The 14,623-nt window shown below is 40.0% G+C and overlaps 1 protein-coding gene across 1 annotated transcript; it reads left to right on the forward strand.

The window, feature by feature from the left end:
* The first annotated feature begins 2,692 nt into the window (after positions 1-2,692).
* LOC109200508 (golgin subfamily A member 6-like protein 22) lies at positions 2,693-4,366 on the forward strand. The gene has a single exon (XM_019356098.2). The coding sequence runs from the start codon at positions 2,893-2,895 to the stop codon at positions 4,270-4,272; it is 1,380 nt and encodes a 459-aa protein (XP_019211643.1). The 5' UTR covers positions 2,693-2,892; the 3' UTR covers positions 4,273-4,366.
* Positions 4,367-14,623: the final 10,257 nt, after the last annotated feature.

A 14,623-nucleotide genomic window follows, 5' to 3' on the forward strand; every position in this document is an offset into this window, starting at 1 on the left:
TCTTGTTTCACTCTGAAAATGCTTTTTGATATGACATTTATAAGAACAAGGCTTTGTAAATTTGATGCTTCATGGCCGTTGTATTCATTGTATTCATTTATTCCTGTGTAAATAAATCTGTAAAACGGCGACTATAGGACGGGTCCCTTCATGGTTTTTTGATGAATGTTAAATCTTTTCACCACAATACAAAGTAAGAAGTGAAGCCTAGTTTTTTTTGCACTTTAAAGGTCTTTGAACTAAAATATAAAAATTATACAAACTATAAAGTAAATTTTCAGTGTAATTCGATTTTAAATCAGCTCCTGTTTTTGTTTCATAATTAATTCTAAATTCTAACATGTTACATTTCATTCTAACAGACTTATGTAATTTGTCTCATTTTAAGGGTATTATTACTTTCTTTAATATTGTATTTTATATGCTGATTGTTTTTTTGTTTGTTTCACATCTATTGTCAGTTTTTTATGTTACCACAACTGAAATTATTTCTTCTTCTCCACCCGTTTATTCAGCTCAGGATTTTCTTTCCACTTCTTGACTTTATCAACTTTCGAATATCAACTCCTTCATAGTTTTCTTAAATTAGAAATATTTCTCAGTCACCTTACAGTCATGGGATCTCAGGCAACAGGCACATTATATAAGTACTACTTCTATTCTCCTGAAAATATTCATGAAGACAAAAAAAGATCTATTAATCTATTTGGATTTGTCTTTTTAAATTAAATATTTTTGTTCTAATAGTTTTGTAGATACAAAATAATATGACAGGACTTGAAGGAAAGTAACACATTTACTCTCATTTGTGGCGACTGAGGATGGATCAGATGAGTTTGCCACCTGTTGCCACCATGTACAGCATGTTGCCTTATCAGCACTGGGGTCTTTTGTTTGATGGTTCCACAGTGCCTCCCTCTGGCCGTGATGAAGTATCACACCCCTCTGCTCTTTCTATTACAGGGAATGTCTAGAAAGCACAAACCTTTAATAATCACAGCTGAGATCATAAACTGTAATTATCCTTCCTTTCCTTTCCTTCTTCCTTCCTCTTAAGCACTTAAGGGTTGCTGGAGATGGCTTGAAGACTATCCCAGCTGTCACAAGGTAAAACTCAGGGTACACACTTTACAGTTCACCACTCATGATCACATTCCCAATAGATGATTGTAATTCCCAAAAGAATCACCAATTAACCTAAAAAAGCAAGTTGTTGGACTGTGAGAGGGAGCCGGAGCACCCTCAGAGAACACAACATGCAAACAGCAGCCAGCAGATTCACATGCACGACCTTCTTGCTGTGAGGCAACAGTACCAACCACTGCACCACCGTGCTGACCTTAGAGCGCAGTTGTATGGTGGAAAATGTTACTGTGGATGCTTTAGATTATATTACATACAGAAAAAAGTACTGGTTTATTATTTTAGTGGGCAAGAGTCAAGATTGGATCTAAAGGATGTAAATGGACAAGCACAGTGCATTTCTACTCAGTCTGAACACTCGACACAGCCTCATTCACCCAGCTGCACACACATGATTAGGGGAAACTCAACGTTCAGTATCTTCTTTTTTTCATCAAAAGACTTTCTCTGTATCTCTGCTCTGTTTGTTTTTGACTTGAAACACTAAATAAAAGTTTTACTACACATCTGTCTCTATTGTTTAATCAGCAGCTGTAATACTAAACTGTCCACATTTAGTAGATTTAGAGATATTTATTTCACCACTTTTAGTTAATGATACTTTATAAACCTATTCTGCTGTTTAACAAAGACAGTATCATCATGTTTAAAGCACTTTTAAATCTGACAGCAGCACTCAGTTCTCCTGCACATGTGTGATCTTGGAGTGAACTGAAGGTTCAGATGCATCTCTCAGGTCCTGTGTGGAGACTTTGCTGGACTTTGTCTGTCTGTTAAAGATGTGATTTACAGATGCTATTCAGCTGGTGTAGATAGTGGGGGTTTAGATCTGAAACATCTTCTTTTGTCCTCCATTCATCCAGTTTCATGAGATACATTTTTGGTACAAGGACTAGACTGAAAAAAGACTGAAAAGAGAAACTTTGAAAGAATTTTAGACAACCTGGAGGAAACGCAGTGCTTGTTTAATCAAATGTAATAATACACATTGTTTAAATGTCCCAAAGTAAAGAGATCTCTCTGTGAATCTTTAATTCGTCACCCTCTTGTGGCAGCAGCTGGCTACTGTTATTTGCACATGTGCATTGTGGTTTTTTATTACGTTATAATTTAATACAAAACCCTTTAATTAAATTAGTGAGTTGAAGTAATATATGAAATATTAGTGTTAGGTAAGTCCCAGAGTTCAGTTTATTGGACATTAGCTACATTTAATAAGAAGATATGAGATCCAAATATAAGCTTATGTCAACACATGTTCATTTTGATGAAGTTTACTGAACAAATTTGAATCATCACAACAACCAAAATGTTAGCAACACATCATAAAGTTTATTATTATAACTATGGTAATCATGTTGTACACTGTTGTGATAATTTGTCCAAGTGAAAAATCCCAGAAATGTCATGTGACAACCTCTTTGGCTTCCAGAATCGTGACATCACGCCCATTTAGAATCTTACCACCACTTTGATCCTCTGATCCTTTGATCCTTAAACCCATAAATAGGAGTGAGAAGCAGCAACTTTTAGTCCGTTATTTGCAGCATTTATGTTCGCAGCCTTCGATTGTTCGTGACACAGATTTAGAGTCTTACCACCAACGTGATCATTTGATCCTAAAACCGACAAATAACGGTCAAAAACAACGACTTTTAGTCCATTACTGGCAACATTTCTGTTCGCAGCCCTCAACTGTTTGCCAGAGAAGCATCTGGACACATTTGGATCCTAACTCCAGACTCCAACATGTCTGAAGGTGAAGAACCAAAAAGTCAAGAAGTTGACCCCGGCGCTCTTCCCTGGGATGAACCAGAAGACCCTTACCTCTCCTCTCTTCCTTGGGATGAACAAGTAGAGTTAGAAGAAAAGCGCCTGGAAGAAATGGAGAATGAAAATCTTCTTAACAGAGAGAAGATTGTCTTATTGATGGAGGAAAATGAGAGACAGAGCGCTCAATTAAAAAAAATGTCCTACCTGCTCCAAGAAAAGGAGAGTATTATTGAGGAAAAACAGTGGGATATCAAAGACATGGAGGAAAGGAACCAAGAGCTCCAAGGAAAGCTGGATGAAGCTCTAGAAAAAATTAAAGAAATCCTCCAAGAGAAGAAACAACAGGACATGAGAGAAAGACAGATGCACGATCAACTCGAAAAGATGGAGATCAAATACAGAGTGGTAAAAGCAAGGGATGAAAAAAATCAGGAAACAAATAAAGAGGTTCTTCAAGAGAAAAGGCAGCAGCAGATCAAACAAAAGCGAAGGGGCCGCGAGCTTAAGAACATCAAGAAACAAAATGACGAGCTGCAAATAAAGCTTGATGAAGCTCTGCAAATAAATGAAGCGATCCTCGAAGAGAAAAACCAACAGGACATAAAGCAGCGAGACATGGAGAGCCAACTCCAACACATGGAGGGAAAAGACAGGATGCTGCAGGCAAGGCTTGAAAAAACAATGCACAAATATGACGAGTTGCTGCAAGAGAAAAAGCAACAGGAGATGAAACAAAAAGAATTAGATTGCAAGCTTCAGAACATGGAGAAAAACAATGAAGGCTTGCGAGTAAAGCTCGATGAAGCTTTACAAAAAAATACAGAAATCCTTGAAGTGAAAGAACAACTGGTCATAAACCAGGGAGACATGCAGTGCCAGCTCCAAGGCATGGAAGGAAAATACAGAGCACTGCAGGCAATGCATTATGAAACACAGAACAAATATCAAGAGCTGTGTCAAGAGAAAGAACAACAGGACATAAAGCAGAACGAAGAAAAACTTCTTCTTGTCCAAGACTTTGAGAAGACAAAGCAAAAACTGCAAGAACTTGGCAACAAAATTAAGCACACAACAGCTGAACTGGAAGGAGAAAAGGAGAAAGTGCAAAAACAGGAAGCAACAGCTAAAGAACTAAAAGAAAGGCTCAAAGAAGAACAAGCCAAATTAGAAGAAGTGGAAAAAATATGCAACAAACTTAAGAAGCAAAATACAGAAACAGTGGACGAGTTGAGATCCCTCATACTAGAGAAGAAAGTGCTTGTGGAAAAGCAACTCAAGAAGAAGAAAAAGTGCTTCCGCTTCTTCCTCCGCAGGGCCACTCCTGCCTCATCTTCCTCCACCTCTGTTCCAGCTTAATTTTCCCTTCTCCTCTCCCTCCCCTCTCTCCCCAATAATTTCATAATAAACACAATTGGCTCCTAACACCTGTCCCATCTCCCTCCCCCCTCTCTCTCTTTTCACCCTCACCCCCAACCAGTCCCGACAGTTGACTGCCCCCTCTAGAGCCTGGTTCTGTCATAGGTTTCTTCCTTTAAAGGGAGTTTTTCCTATCCACTGTCGCCTAGTGCTTGCTCAGAGGGCATTGTTGGGGTTTTCTCTCCTCTATCTCTTTCCTCCTTTCTACCCCTTTCCTTGACACCCCCCCCCTTTCTATTTCCCCAATAATTTCATAATAAACACAATTGGCTGCATTTTAAATGTGTCTGATCAGTGTCTTCATTCAAGAATGAATTGTCTTTGTCACAGAGTCATGTGTATTTTGTGTTTTCCTCGGGCTGGTGATCCTCGCGGTCGTTCAGCCCAGGAGTCCAGATTATTCGTGTTTTAATCACATTTAGTGTTACATTTTAGATCACCACAATAGGATATCCACAATTTAGGATTCAGGCATTTGTTTTAGTTCGATATTGTAATCATTCTGTGATTGAGTAGTTTACAGAACCAGCAGTTAGCAGCAATAACTTCAAATCAATGACATTTGCAAGCATTCCTTTATACACAGCATTTCAGTCAGGTTGAGGTCTGGACTTCCATGCTGTAGATTTGCTGCTGTGCTTGGGGTCATTATCCTGTTGCATGGCCTAATTTAGAAGAAGCTTTATCTGTCGGACAGACAGCCTCACCTTTGACTCTAAAAAACTTTGGCATACAGAGGAGTTCGTTGACTGCAAGGTGCTTATTGCTTGTGTCTGCAGAAGAAGCTCAAATCACCACACTTGAACCAGCATATTTGACAGTGGGTTTGAGGTGTTTAAGTGTTTGAGTGTCTGAAATACTGACATGTGAATGCCAGAATATAATGGTGAGATTTTAATGCTGGTTAGATTGCATACAGACTGCACATTATAAGGTTTTACAATTTTGCATCTGTGACCATTCAAACACCAGACAGTACTGAATGTTTCTTCTTTCTTTGTGCAACTTTACAATCATAATGTCCATTTTGGGGTTTTTTTAGGCAAAGAAGGGAAGTTTGATTTTTAATGATCAGTGTCAGTGATTAATCTCAACAGTGACACAAATAAACTTGAATTATAACCATAATCCTGATTATCAGTCAATACAAAACACATTCAGAATTCATGTTTTCACAGATTTATTTTGATATTACATCATATTTGTAAGAGGAACATTCATTAGGCTTAAACAAAATCATACAAAAGAATTGTAACGCTTGCATATTGTTAACCTAGAAGCACTTTTAGTCTTTGTTAGGTTTATCTAAAAAGAATTTGGCAAACACCCTTTTTTGAATGTCATGCTCTTGCAGGCTGCAGTAACATTTGAGTTTTGTAAGTGCAAAGGTCCATTCAAACAGGTGGTGACATTACAATCCTTGGTTTATGTACATTTTGGAGCTTGTCAACATTCAGCATTTCCAAAAGCAGAATAAAAATTTGAAAAAAAAAATTCAGTAAGCTTGCAGATATATTTACATGTACATTTATTTTCCTTCCTTTTGGTCACACAAATTCTGCCTCTGATGCTTCTGACTTCAGATGTTAGTAAAAAAAAATATTGTTAATTGGGCAAAACTGTTTTTTTTTTTAAACATATCAGGAGGTTTATTTTCCCTGACATCATCTAAACACAGCTCCTTTGCAATACTGATAAAGTTTCTCTGTACTTTGCCACATTATATTACAGCAGATCTAGAAGTTGTATCTAAATGGTGATTCTCCGTTAATGAATTTGTATAAGGTCAAGTCCTGGATATTTTACTAACTGTAACAACAAACCACTGCTTCCTACTGTATGCATTATAATCTACAGCATCTACAAAGACACCTTCCAACAAACAGCTACACTCTATGATCTCAGCTATGATAATTAAAGGTTTGTGCTTTCTAGACATTCCCTGTAATGGAAAGAGCAGAGGGTGTGGTACTTCATCACGGCCAGAAGGAGGCACTGTGTAACCATCAAACAAAAGACCCCAGTGTTGATAAGGCAAGGTACTGTACGTTACCACAGGGTATGAGGATACAGGTAGGTGGCAAAATCATTCAATCCATCATCAGTCACCGCAAATCAGAATAAATTTGTTACGTTCATTCAGGTCCTGATGTATTTTTATAGCTGCATAAAACTACTGAGAGAAAGATATTAAACAAAAAAAAAGATTAATCCAAATAGATTCAATTAAATGTCTCTTTTTTTAACCCGTCATGAACTTCAGTGGTATTTTTAAGAGAATAGTAGTAGTTATGAAAGGGTAGTACTTCAGAAAATCTGAGGATCCATGAGTGCAAGGCCATTCAGAAATAGTCACGATACATCTTGACCCCGCTCTAATTTGTGAGTGAAAACTATGAAGGTGTGGATATTTGACAGTTTATAAGGTCCTTTCTCTTTTTTTTTCCTTCTTGAATTTGTCTTTCAAGTGGAAGACATTTGATTTCAGACGGGACAATAACGCACAGCCCCTCACAAGCTCAGGTCGATGATGATGTGCTCAAAGATCTGCGTGTTTCCCTTGAAGCTCAAGGAAAAAATAAAGTCCCTGCGGTCGGTAGATACCACGGTGAAAGAGCGTGGGGCTTGGATGTACACCTCCTTAAAGCGGTTAAAGATTTTGTGGTCCTCATCCCACAGGTAGATCTGTGAGAAGGTGTAGTCGCTTCCCAGAGCCAGATAGTAACGTTCCTTGAAAGAGAACGGCTGGAGAATCATGGAGCCTCGAGAGGGCAAAGCTTGGATCTCAGCAAACTGTTTGGTGCCCCAACGCAGAACTTTGGAATCACCGATATACCGCGTCATAGCCAGGTAGAGCTCCTCCTTGATCCGGAAGTGTTTCACAACCACTACATCCTCCATGTTGGGGATCTCACCCTGCAGGATGAACTTCTGGTTGCTCCGGCTCCACTGGTAGATCACTGGAACCTGTGAGCGGCTCGCTAGAATAAGGTGAGCTTTCCCATCCAAGTCGAGAAACTCTACATCCGTGTCGCGGTACCACTCGTGCAGTGACTGGTACGAATAAAAGCCATTATCATTCCACTTGTAGAGGGTGGAGAGGCCAGCTTTTGAGCTGTCAGCAATCACAAAGAACCAATCAGAGCCAATCTGGAAGGCCTCAATATCATTGGGCTTAGAGATCTTGGACACCTCGATATAACTTATTGAACCTGCTTTGGTCGTCATCGAACTTGTAAATGTGGGAACCACCAAACAGCTGAGCCACAATGACAAACACCTCATTTTCGATGATAACAGATTTGCACCCCACAATGGACTGACCTAAAGGGCAGAGAAACACATGAATCGCGTGAGAATGAAACTGGGAGCATTCTGGGAGTGTTTGTTAGCCTAATGTGTGATTTAGACTTCCTAACTTACAGTGTCACTGGAAACTCCCTTTAACCCTTCACCTAACCTTCCACGTAACCTGACATGCAGAGATGTAACTACACGTTGGGTCGACACAGCCTGCAAGGACTTAAATGGTTAGAAGGTTGCGCTGCAGGATCAAGAGGGGTTTCCAGTTATGTAGTAAGTTAGGACACATTTCCTGCAGAAGGTGAAATCAAACTTTACCTGTGATGTTATCATAAGTCCTGAAGTTCATTTCTATGTGGTCCCACTGGAAAATCATACAGCTCTCTGTGCTGGGAGCAGAAATGGCCACGTAGACATCATTCTTATAGCTGAATGTGTCAACAGACAACGATTCTGAGGCAACAGGACTGATGAAGGATGAAATCTGTGGAAAGGCACATTGGGAAATGTATTTTTCACAAACCAACAAAGCCACGTTAAATGAATAACCTCTACACATCTTAGAAAGACTCTGCTGAGTTCTCTCATCCTGATCTCAGCTGAGATTTACACGGTGTGGGATTATAATATTACCTTATGCCATGTTATACCCCTAATTAAAGAAAAAGGAAAAGGAAAACAGTGAATGTGAGTTCGAGGCTCACGTAGGATATAGGGAATTGGTCATTGTGTGGGTTTGAGTCCCAAATTGGTCAGAAGGTTAAACCTGCGTCAGTCATACACTTCTTCTGAGGTGTTGATTGTTGCTTTAAAGTATTATAAATTTTTAAGAACAGCAGTGCGGCTGCCAAGAAGCGCATAGCCCGGACGTTACGGTCCCTCCTTGTCTATGGCTGCAGGACACTGACCTATCGGCGAATAGGGTTAGTACAGTTTGGCTTAACTGCAGATTACAGGGCAGCCTGGAATAAGCTAAGAGTTTGAGTCTCTTTGTTTGCGCTTTTTTGGGTAGCAGAGGTGTGTCCTCTCAGAAGAGGACACAGAAAGTTCGGGTGAACAACTCCCTTTCTTCTCTCCGTTCCACCTTCACTGGCTCCCCCCAGGGCTGTGTGCTCTCCCCCCTGCTCTTCATCCTCTACACCGATGACTGCAGATCCACACAGCCCAACTGTCACCTGGTTAAATATGCTGTCACTGCTGTCAGGCCCCTCACAACACCACGGGCCCGCTCTTCGGGAGTTTGTAGAGTGGTGTGACAGCTCCAAACTTGAATTGAACGTGAGCAAAACCAAAGAGATGATGGTGACCTTCTCCAGTAGGCAGAGGGATCTGGCTGCTTCAGTCACAACCACCATCCACGGGAAGCCAGTGGAGGTAGTTGAGGAGTACAAATACCTGGGAACCATCTTTGACAACCTCCTGAAATTCTCTGCCAACACAGAGGAGATTCTCAGGAGGTGTCACCAACGGCTATACCTCCTTAGGAAACTCAACTCCTTTGGAGTCAGCACACCCATCATGATGACTTTCTACTATGCCTTCCTGGAAAGCATCATGACCTTCTCCATCACCTGCTGGTTCCACTCCCTCAGCCTTCAGAACAAGAACAGACTGCAGCACACGGCATCAGTGTGCTCTAAAATCATTGGACTGCCTGTCAGAACTCTGGCACAGGTTTTCAGCCAACAGGCCCTCAGACAGGCAGCCAAAATCATCAATGACCCCTCTCACATTCTTCACCCCGCATTTCAATGGCTCCCCTCTGGGCGACGCCTCCGCTGCATTTCATGCAGGACTGAGAGGAGGAGAGCCACCTTTGTCCCCAAAGCCACCCTGCTTTTTAACTCCAGCCAATAAGAACATTTCCCACACCCATAAACATAAACTACATTCTTCTTACACTACTGACACTTTATTCACTTGCAGTTATTTATTCACCTTCAGTCACTTTAATTTTAAAACTTTGTAATTTTAAAACTGTATATACTGTATATTCTGTGTATTTATTATTTCACTCCTATTGGCTGTTCTTATTGTCCTTATCTTCAAAGCAGTCTTTGACGACAGCTTTGACAATGCATTTCTGTTAAAATCTGCTCTCATGCATGAAATGGAGAAAAAATGGAAGTTGCGTCCGTATGCTCGTTATGCTCTTCTGATCATTATTATGTCTGTGAGTCTGAATATTTTTATATTTGGAAGTCTTTTGTGACACAAAAACCATCTCCAGCATGACTAACTAACATGGGCCCATTCTCTGGTGACTCACTTCTCTATATCAAATAAGTACGAAACATCATCCTTGCACAGTTTCTGTAACCATCATCTCAGACTGAAGCTTCCACAAAATTTACTTAAAAACAAAAACTTTAAATGTTCCTAAAAGCTTCCCGTGTTTGGCACATTTAGTAGAGGAAGAGCTTGACGTACCCGGGAGGTAAAAATGACCTGAGATCTCCCAGTTCATTCTCCTTCCACTGTTATCTTCTGTTGTACACAAAAGGGGACAATAGCCTCATATCGTCAGAATTTGTCTTAAAAAACACAAAAGCATGGATCCATCCTGCCTTGTATCAGGAAACGCTGATAAACTCTGAGCAAATGAAACCACAACTATAAAAGATTATTTTCCTAAAACATTTTAAAAAGAAAATCAGAAGTTTGAAAAAAAATGCAAGATTTTAAAGATCTTATTTTTCTTAAATTTAAGATCAGAGTTTGTAATAAGCTGCAGGAACCCTGTTCAGTGTGAGGGAGGGAAAGCCAAGTGTCCTCTGATAAACCTCCATCTGTGTCACTGAAAACAGTTCATCTGACTCTGACTGTAAACATGTTTCCATTCATCCCTCGAGTCTTTACTCTGAAATACAGGAAATGACATCATGGCTCAAACTGTCATTAAACCATTTCTCTATTGAACATTTTGATTTTTTATTTAACCGTTGCAACGTTTCATAACACAGACAGCCTGAACAAAGAACACCTACAGAACACATGGATCAAAATACATTCAATAAAAACTTGATTACATAACAACAGATTTCTTCTTCCAACAAAAAAAAAGCTAACCACTCGATAAGAACACTAAAGTAGAAGAGTTTAGAAAGCTTAAGATGTAACTACGGGAACATTTATATTTACAGCAGCCTCATCAGTTCTTTACATGAGATTCCAGCTGAACTCTGTGGAGCCTGATCTCAACAGTTTTAATTCTGACCCTGACACCAGATTCACCGTGATCCGGAGATGGGAATGATTTCCGCCCCGCGTGATCACGCTGATGTTTGCACAGAACAGATAGTGAAGTGAAGGTTTTTGCACATTTGTAGCAGTGAAACAGTTTATCTGCAGCGTGGGATCGTTTGTGTTCGGAGTATGAACTGAGATTCCTGAAAGTCTTGTCACACCGGTCACAGCTGTAGTTTCCTTCCACGTGGGTATGTTCATGATGGTTACGACTACTTGATTGTGAGAAGCTTTTGTCACAGTGTGTGCACTTGTATGGTTTCTCTCCTGTGTGGACTCGTTTGTGTGTTTTAAGCTCACCTGCAGTGGTGAACGATGACCCACACTGATCACAGAGGTGCTTTTTAACCCCACTGTGAATGACTTCATGGTGTTTTAACTCATGTGATCTGGTGAAGCTTCTCCCACATTCTTTGCAGTATTTCAGTTTCTCTCCAGTGTGTCTACGTTGATGTATTTTTAGGCTCTTTGCATGACCAAAAGATTTTCCACAAAGGTTACAACAAAAGTCTTTCCCACCACCACAGCGATGACAGGGTTGAGAACTGGATCCATCTGCGTCGCTCTGCTTCTAAACAAAGACACAAAGACAGCTGAAGTCAGTCCTTCAACATTTGTATCGTGAACGTCGCCTGAAATAAAGAGCATCTCTGCCAACGTCCAATTACTTTTTACTCCAATTACTTTTTCAGTTCACAGGGCTACGATAACTACAATACTACCACCATAATACTACAGTAATACTTATTTAATGTTACACTACGCTAATATTTTCAGGGTACCAACGTAGTGCTAAACTACTAATGGAACACTCCAATAATACTCATTTAAAACTGCATTAGAAACAATGCAACTGTGCAGTTACAGTACTCAGCTGATTGGGACACAAGAAAAAACACTACTACCCCCATGACACTGCAATTATAATATTAAATGAGTATTTTAACACTAATGTCTAAAAGTACGTGAGCTACAAGGAAGCAATGATACTACAGCTAAAGTACTACAATGCCAATATGTAACGATACAACTTTGTTAACATAAGAGAAGATTACTGAATGGTTTGGTTTTGTACTTATTTTGTGTTTTATTGTATTCCATGTACACCTGACAGAGGAATGAGTCGCTGTAAACCAAAGCTCATTTATGCTGAAATAACAACAAAACCATGATATACCACAAAACTCCCTGAAGACTAAATTACAGCAATTTTAGTTTTTCATGACTGTGTAAGCAAAAATCATAAGTGAAATTAAGATCTGAATAATCACTCAGAGCTGCTTTTCCATCCAGTAGAATTTCCAACATGTTAAAACAATTTAATGAGCTGAGTTTTCCCAAACAGTCAGGCTAAAATTATAAGATAAAAATAAACATACATACCTCACAGTAACTGCACTTGTAGAGTCTCTTTCTGGTGTGGATCTGTTGGTGTTGTCTCAGGTAACGTGGAGATTTAAAAGTCTTCTCACACAGGTCACATTTATAAGGTTTCTCCTCAGTGTGGGTAAACATGTGGCTTTGTAACTGTACATCTGTTATAAACCGTTTGCCACGCTGATCACACCAGTACACAACATGTCTGGTGTGAATGCGTAGGTGTCTATTTCGGCTGTCTCGCCGACTGAAAGTTTTTCCACAAATGTCACAGCTCTATGCCTGAGTTCCAGAGTGGGTAACCAGATGCCTCTGTAAGCTGCAACTGCAATCAAAAGCTCTGTCACACTGATCACAGCTGTATGCTTTAACTCCTCTGTGGAAGAGTTGGTGTTTTCTTAGGCAACTATCCCAGGGAAAAGACTTTCCACACAAGTCACAGCTGAACGGTCTCTCTCCAGTGTGCATGACTTGAAGCGTTGTTAGTGAAGCTTTGCGAGAAAAATCCTTCCCACACTCGTCACAGCTGTAGTTTTTCTCTCTCTTTCTTCTGTGAGGTTTGTCGGCCTCCTGAGAGCGCTGACTTTTCGGTCTGTGTTGGTCCTGCAGCGACAGAGATACAAACGCAGGCAGTGAGTGAAATGCAGTCGCTGAACAAACTGAACCTTCAAAGTCCCTCCATTAACACTAATTTTAAACCTGAAGGTGGAGTGTGGCACCAAACACTCTAAAATCCTGCCCATCCCTCCTGCTTGTACACAAATATTAATGCTAGCATGCTAACACACTCAGAATAGTAATACATGTTTACCAGGTCTATACGCTCTTATATTTCTTTCTCCTGTTTCCTATCATATATTTCTATAATTTGCTAGTTTATTCAATGATAATAAATCCAGTGTAATAGTGGCAAGCTTGGTTCAGTGAAGGAAAATGTCAGAGTCTGTTTGTAAACTAAGGTTGTTGTTTTTTTTAACTTTTACTCCCGACATTAAAAAAATAATCTGTACTTTATACTCCTTACATTTTCAAAACAGATGTGTTACTTTTGGTGTAAGGCCTTTGAGAGGAGTTATTTCATCACTGCAGGCATCAAACGACTAACTGATTTGAGCTTAAACAGTAACACATGAAAGGCAATCCAGATGGTGTATTAATCACCAGAGTATGACACATGAAAATGAAAGAAAGAAAACTGTGGGCCATAGTCAGGGGTTAAAGTGGGCCAGTGGGTTTTTTTCGGCACAACACTGGAATGACTGCAGCGCTCATACGTTGCTGTCACAGTACTTCAGCATCTAGCCACACAGACAGACGAGCGAGCATAAATGGAGTAATAGTTTTTAAGTGGCAGCTAATTTCAAATGCAGCATTTTTATCAGCTCAACAAAAATTGGAAAGCACACAAAATGTTTGTGTGCAGTTTGTCTAACAGTGTGTTGCTAGCTAAAGGTCCAGCTGCTGTATTTCACAGGGAGAAAAGGTAGCTTCAAACAAAAGGACCAGTCAAAACAAATCGAGGACCTTACTCCTAAACGAGGGGCTACCTCTGTAGCATGGACGTAAAAGAGTATGGAGAGAGTTTACGGATTTTATTGATATCAGTGATGGCCAAATGAAGCTTTCTGAAACACTGAAGCTTGTATTATAAGCAATGTAAGCACAACAAGGGACAATGGTTGGAAATTAGCAATAGCTATAAACTCATGTGCAGTACATCAGTTTTATGTTTTATACTTGGACTATGTTAAACTGCACTGTTCCTTTTAAATAAAGCATTATTATTATTATTGTTATTGAAAAAGGGTTCGTTACTCAAAGCATTTCAACACAGTCCTCTTGGTGACATCTGCTGGCCAAAAACATGAAGAGTAACTTGAACTTACAAATAAAGTGCTTCATTATAACTGCCCACTCTACAGAGCTCAGCTGACAGCTTCTGTTTAATATTATGTGACAGTTCTGTCTGATATCAGGCTACCGTTTGTGGTGCTTTCAATGTGTATTTTGTGTGTGTGTGTGTGTGTGTGTGTGTGTGTGTGTGTGTGTGTGTGTGTGTGTGTGTGTAAAACAGTGGTATTTTTTCCTCACCTTCTGTGTTGAGCTCATCATTTTCTCTGCAGTAGCTGAGCTGAGTGCAAACGGCTGAAAATGTTCCTCTGCTGCTCCCTCAGACTTTTCTCCTCCTGCTGATCAGCTGGGACACAAAACAGATCTTTGTTAGGCTCCACACTGCATTGAACAGTCAAAGTGTCTCATATGTTCTTCTGACCTACGGCTGCACACTCTGGTTCAACTGTAGCGGAAAGCCAGTATCATCATCAAGGAGCCCTCGCACCCTGGACACTCACGTTTTCCCCCCTTC

The sequence above is a fragment of the Oreochromis niloticus genome, unplaced genomic scaffold (genome assembly GCF_001858045.2).
Source record: "Oreochromis niloticus isolate F11D_XX unplaced genomic scaffold, O_niloticus_UMD_NMBU tig00002260_pilon, whole genome shotgun sequence".
NCBI classification, from domain to species: Eukaryota; Metazoa; Chordata; class Actinopteri; order Cichliformes; family Cichlidae; genus Oreochromis; species Oreochromis niloticus.

Excerpts from the sequence above, each read along its gene's own strand:
- LOC109200508 (XM_019356098.2), top strand. The coding sequence starts at position 2,893 with ATGTCTGAAGGTGAAGAACCAAAAAGTCAAGAAGTTGACCCCGGCGCT.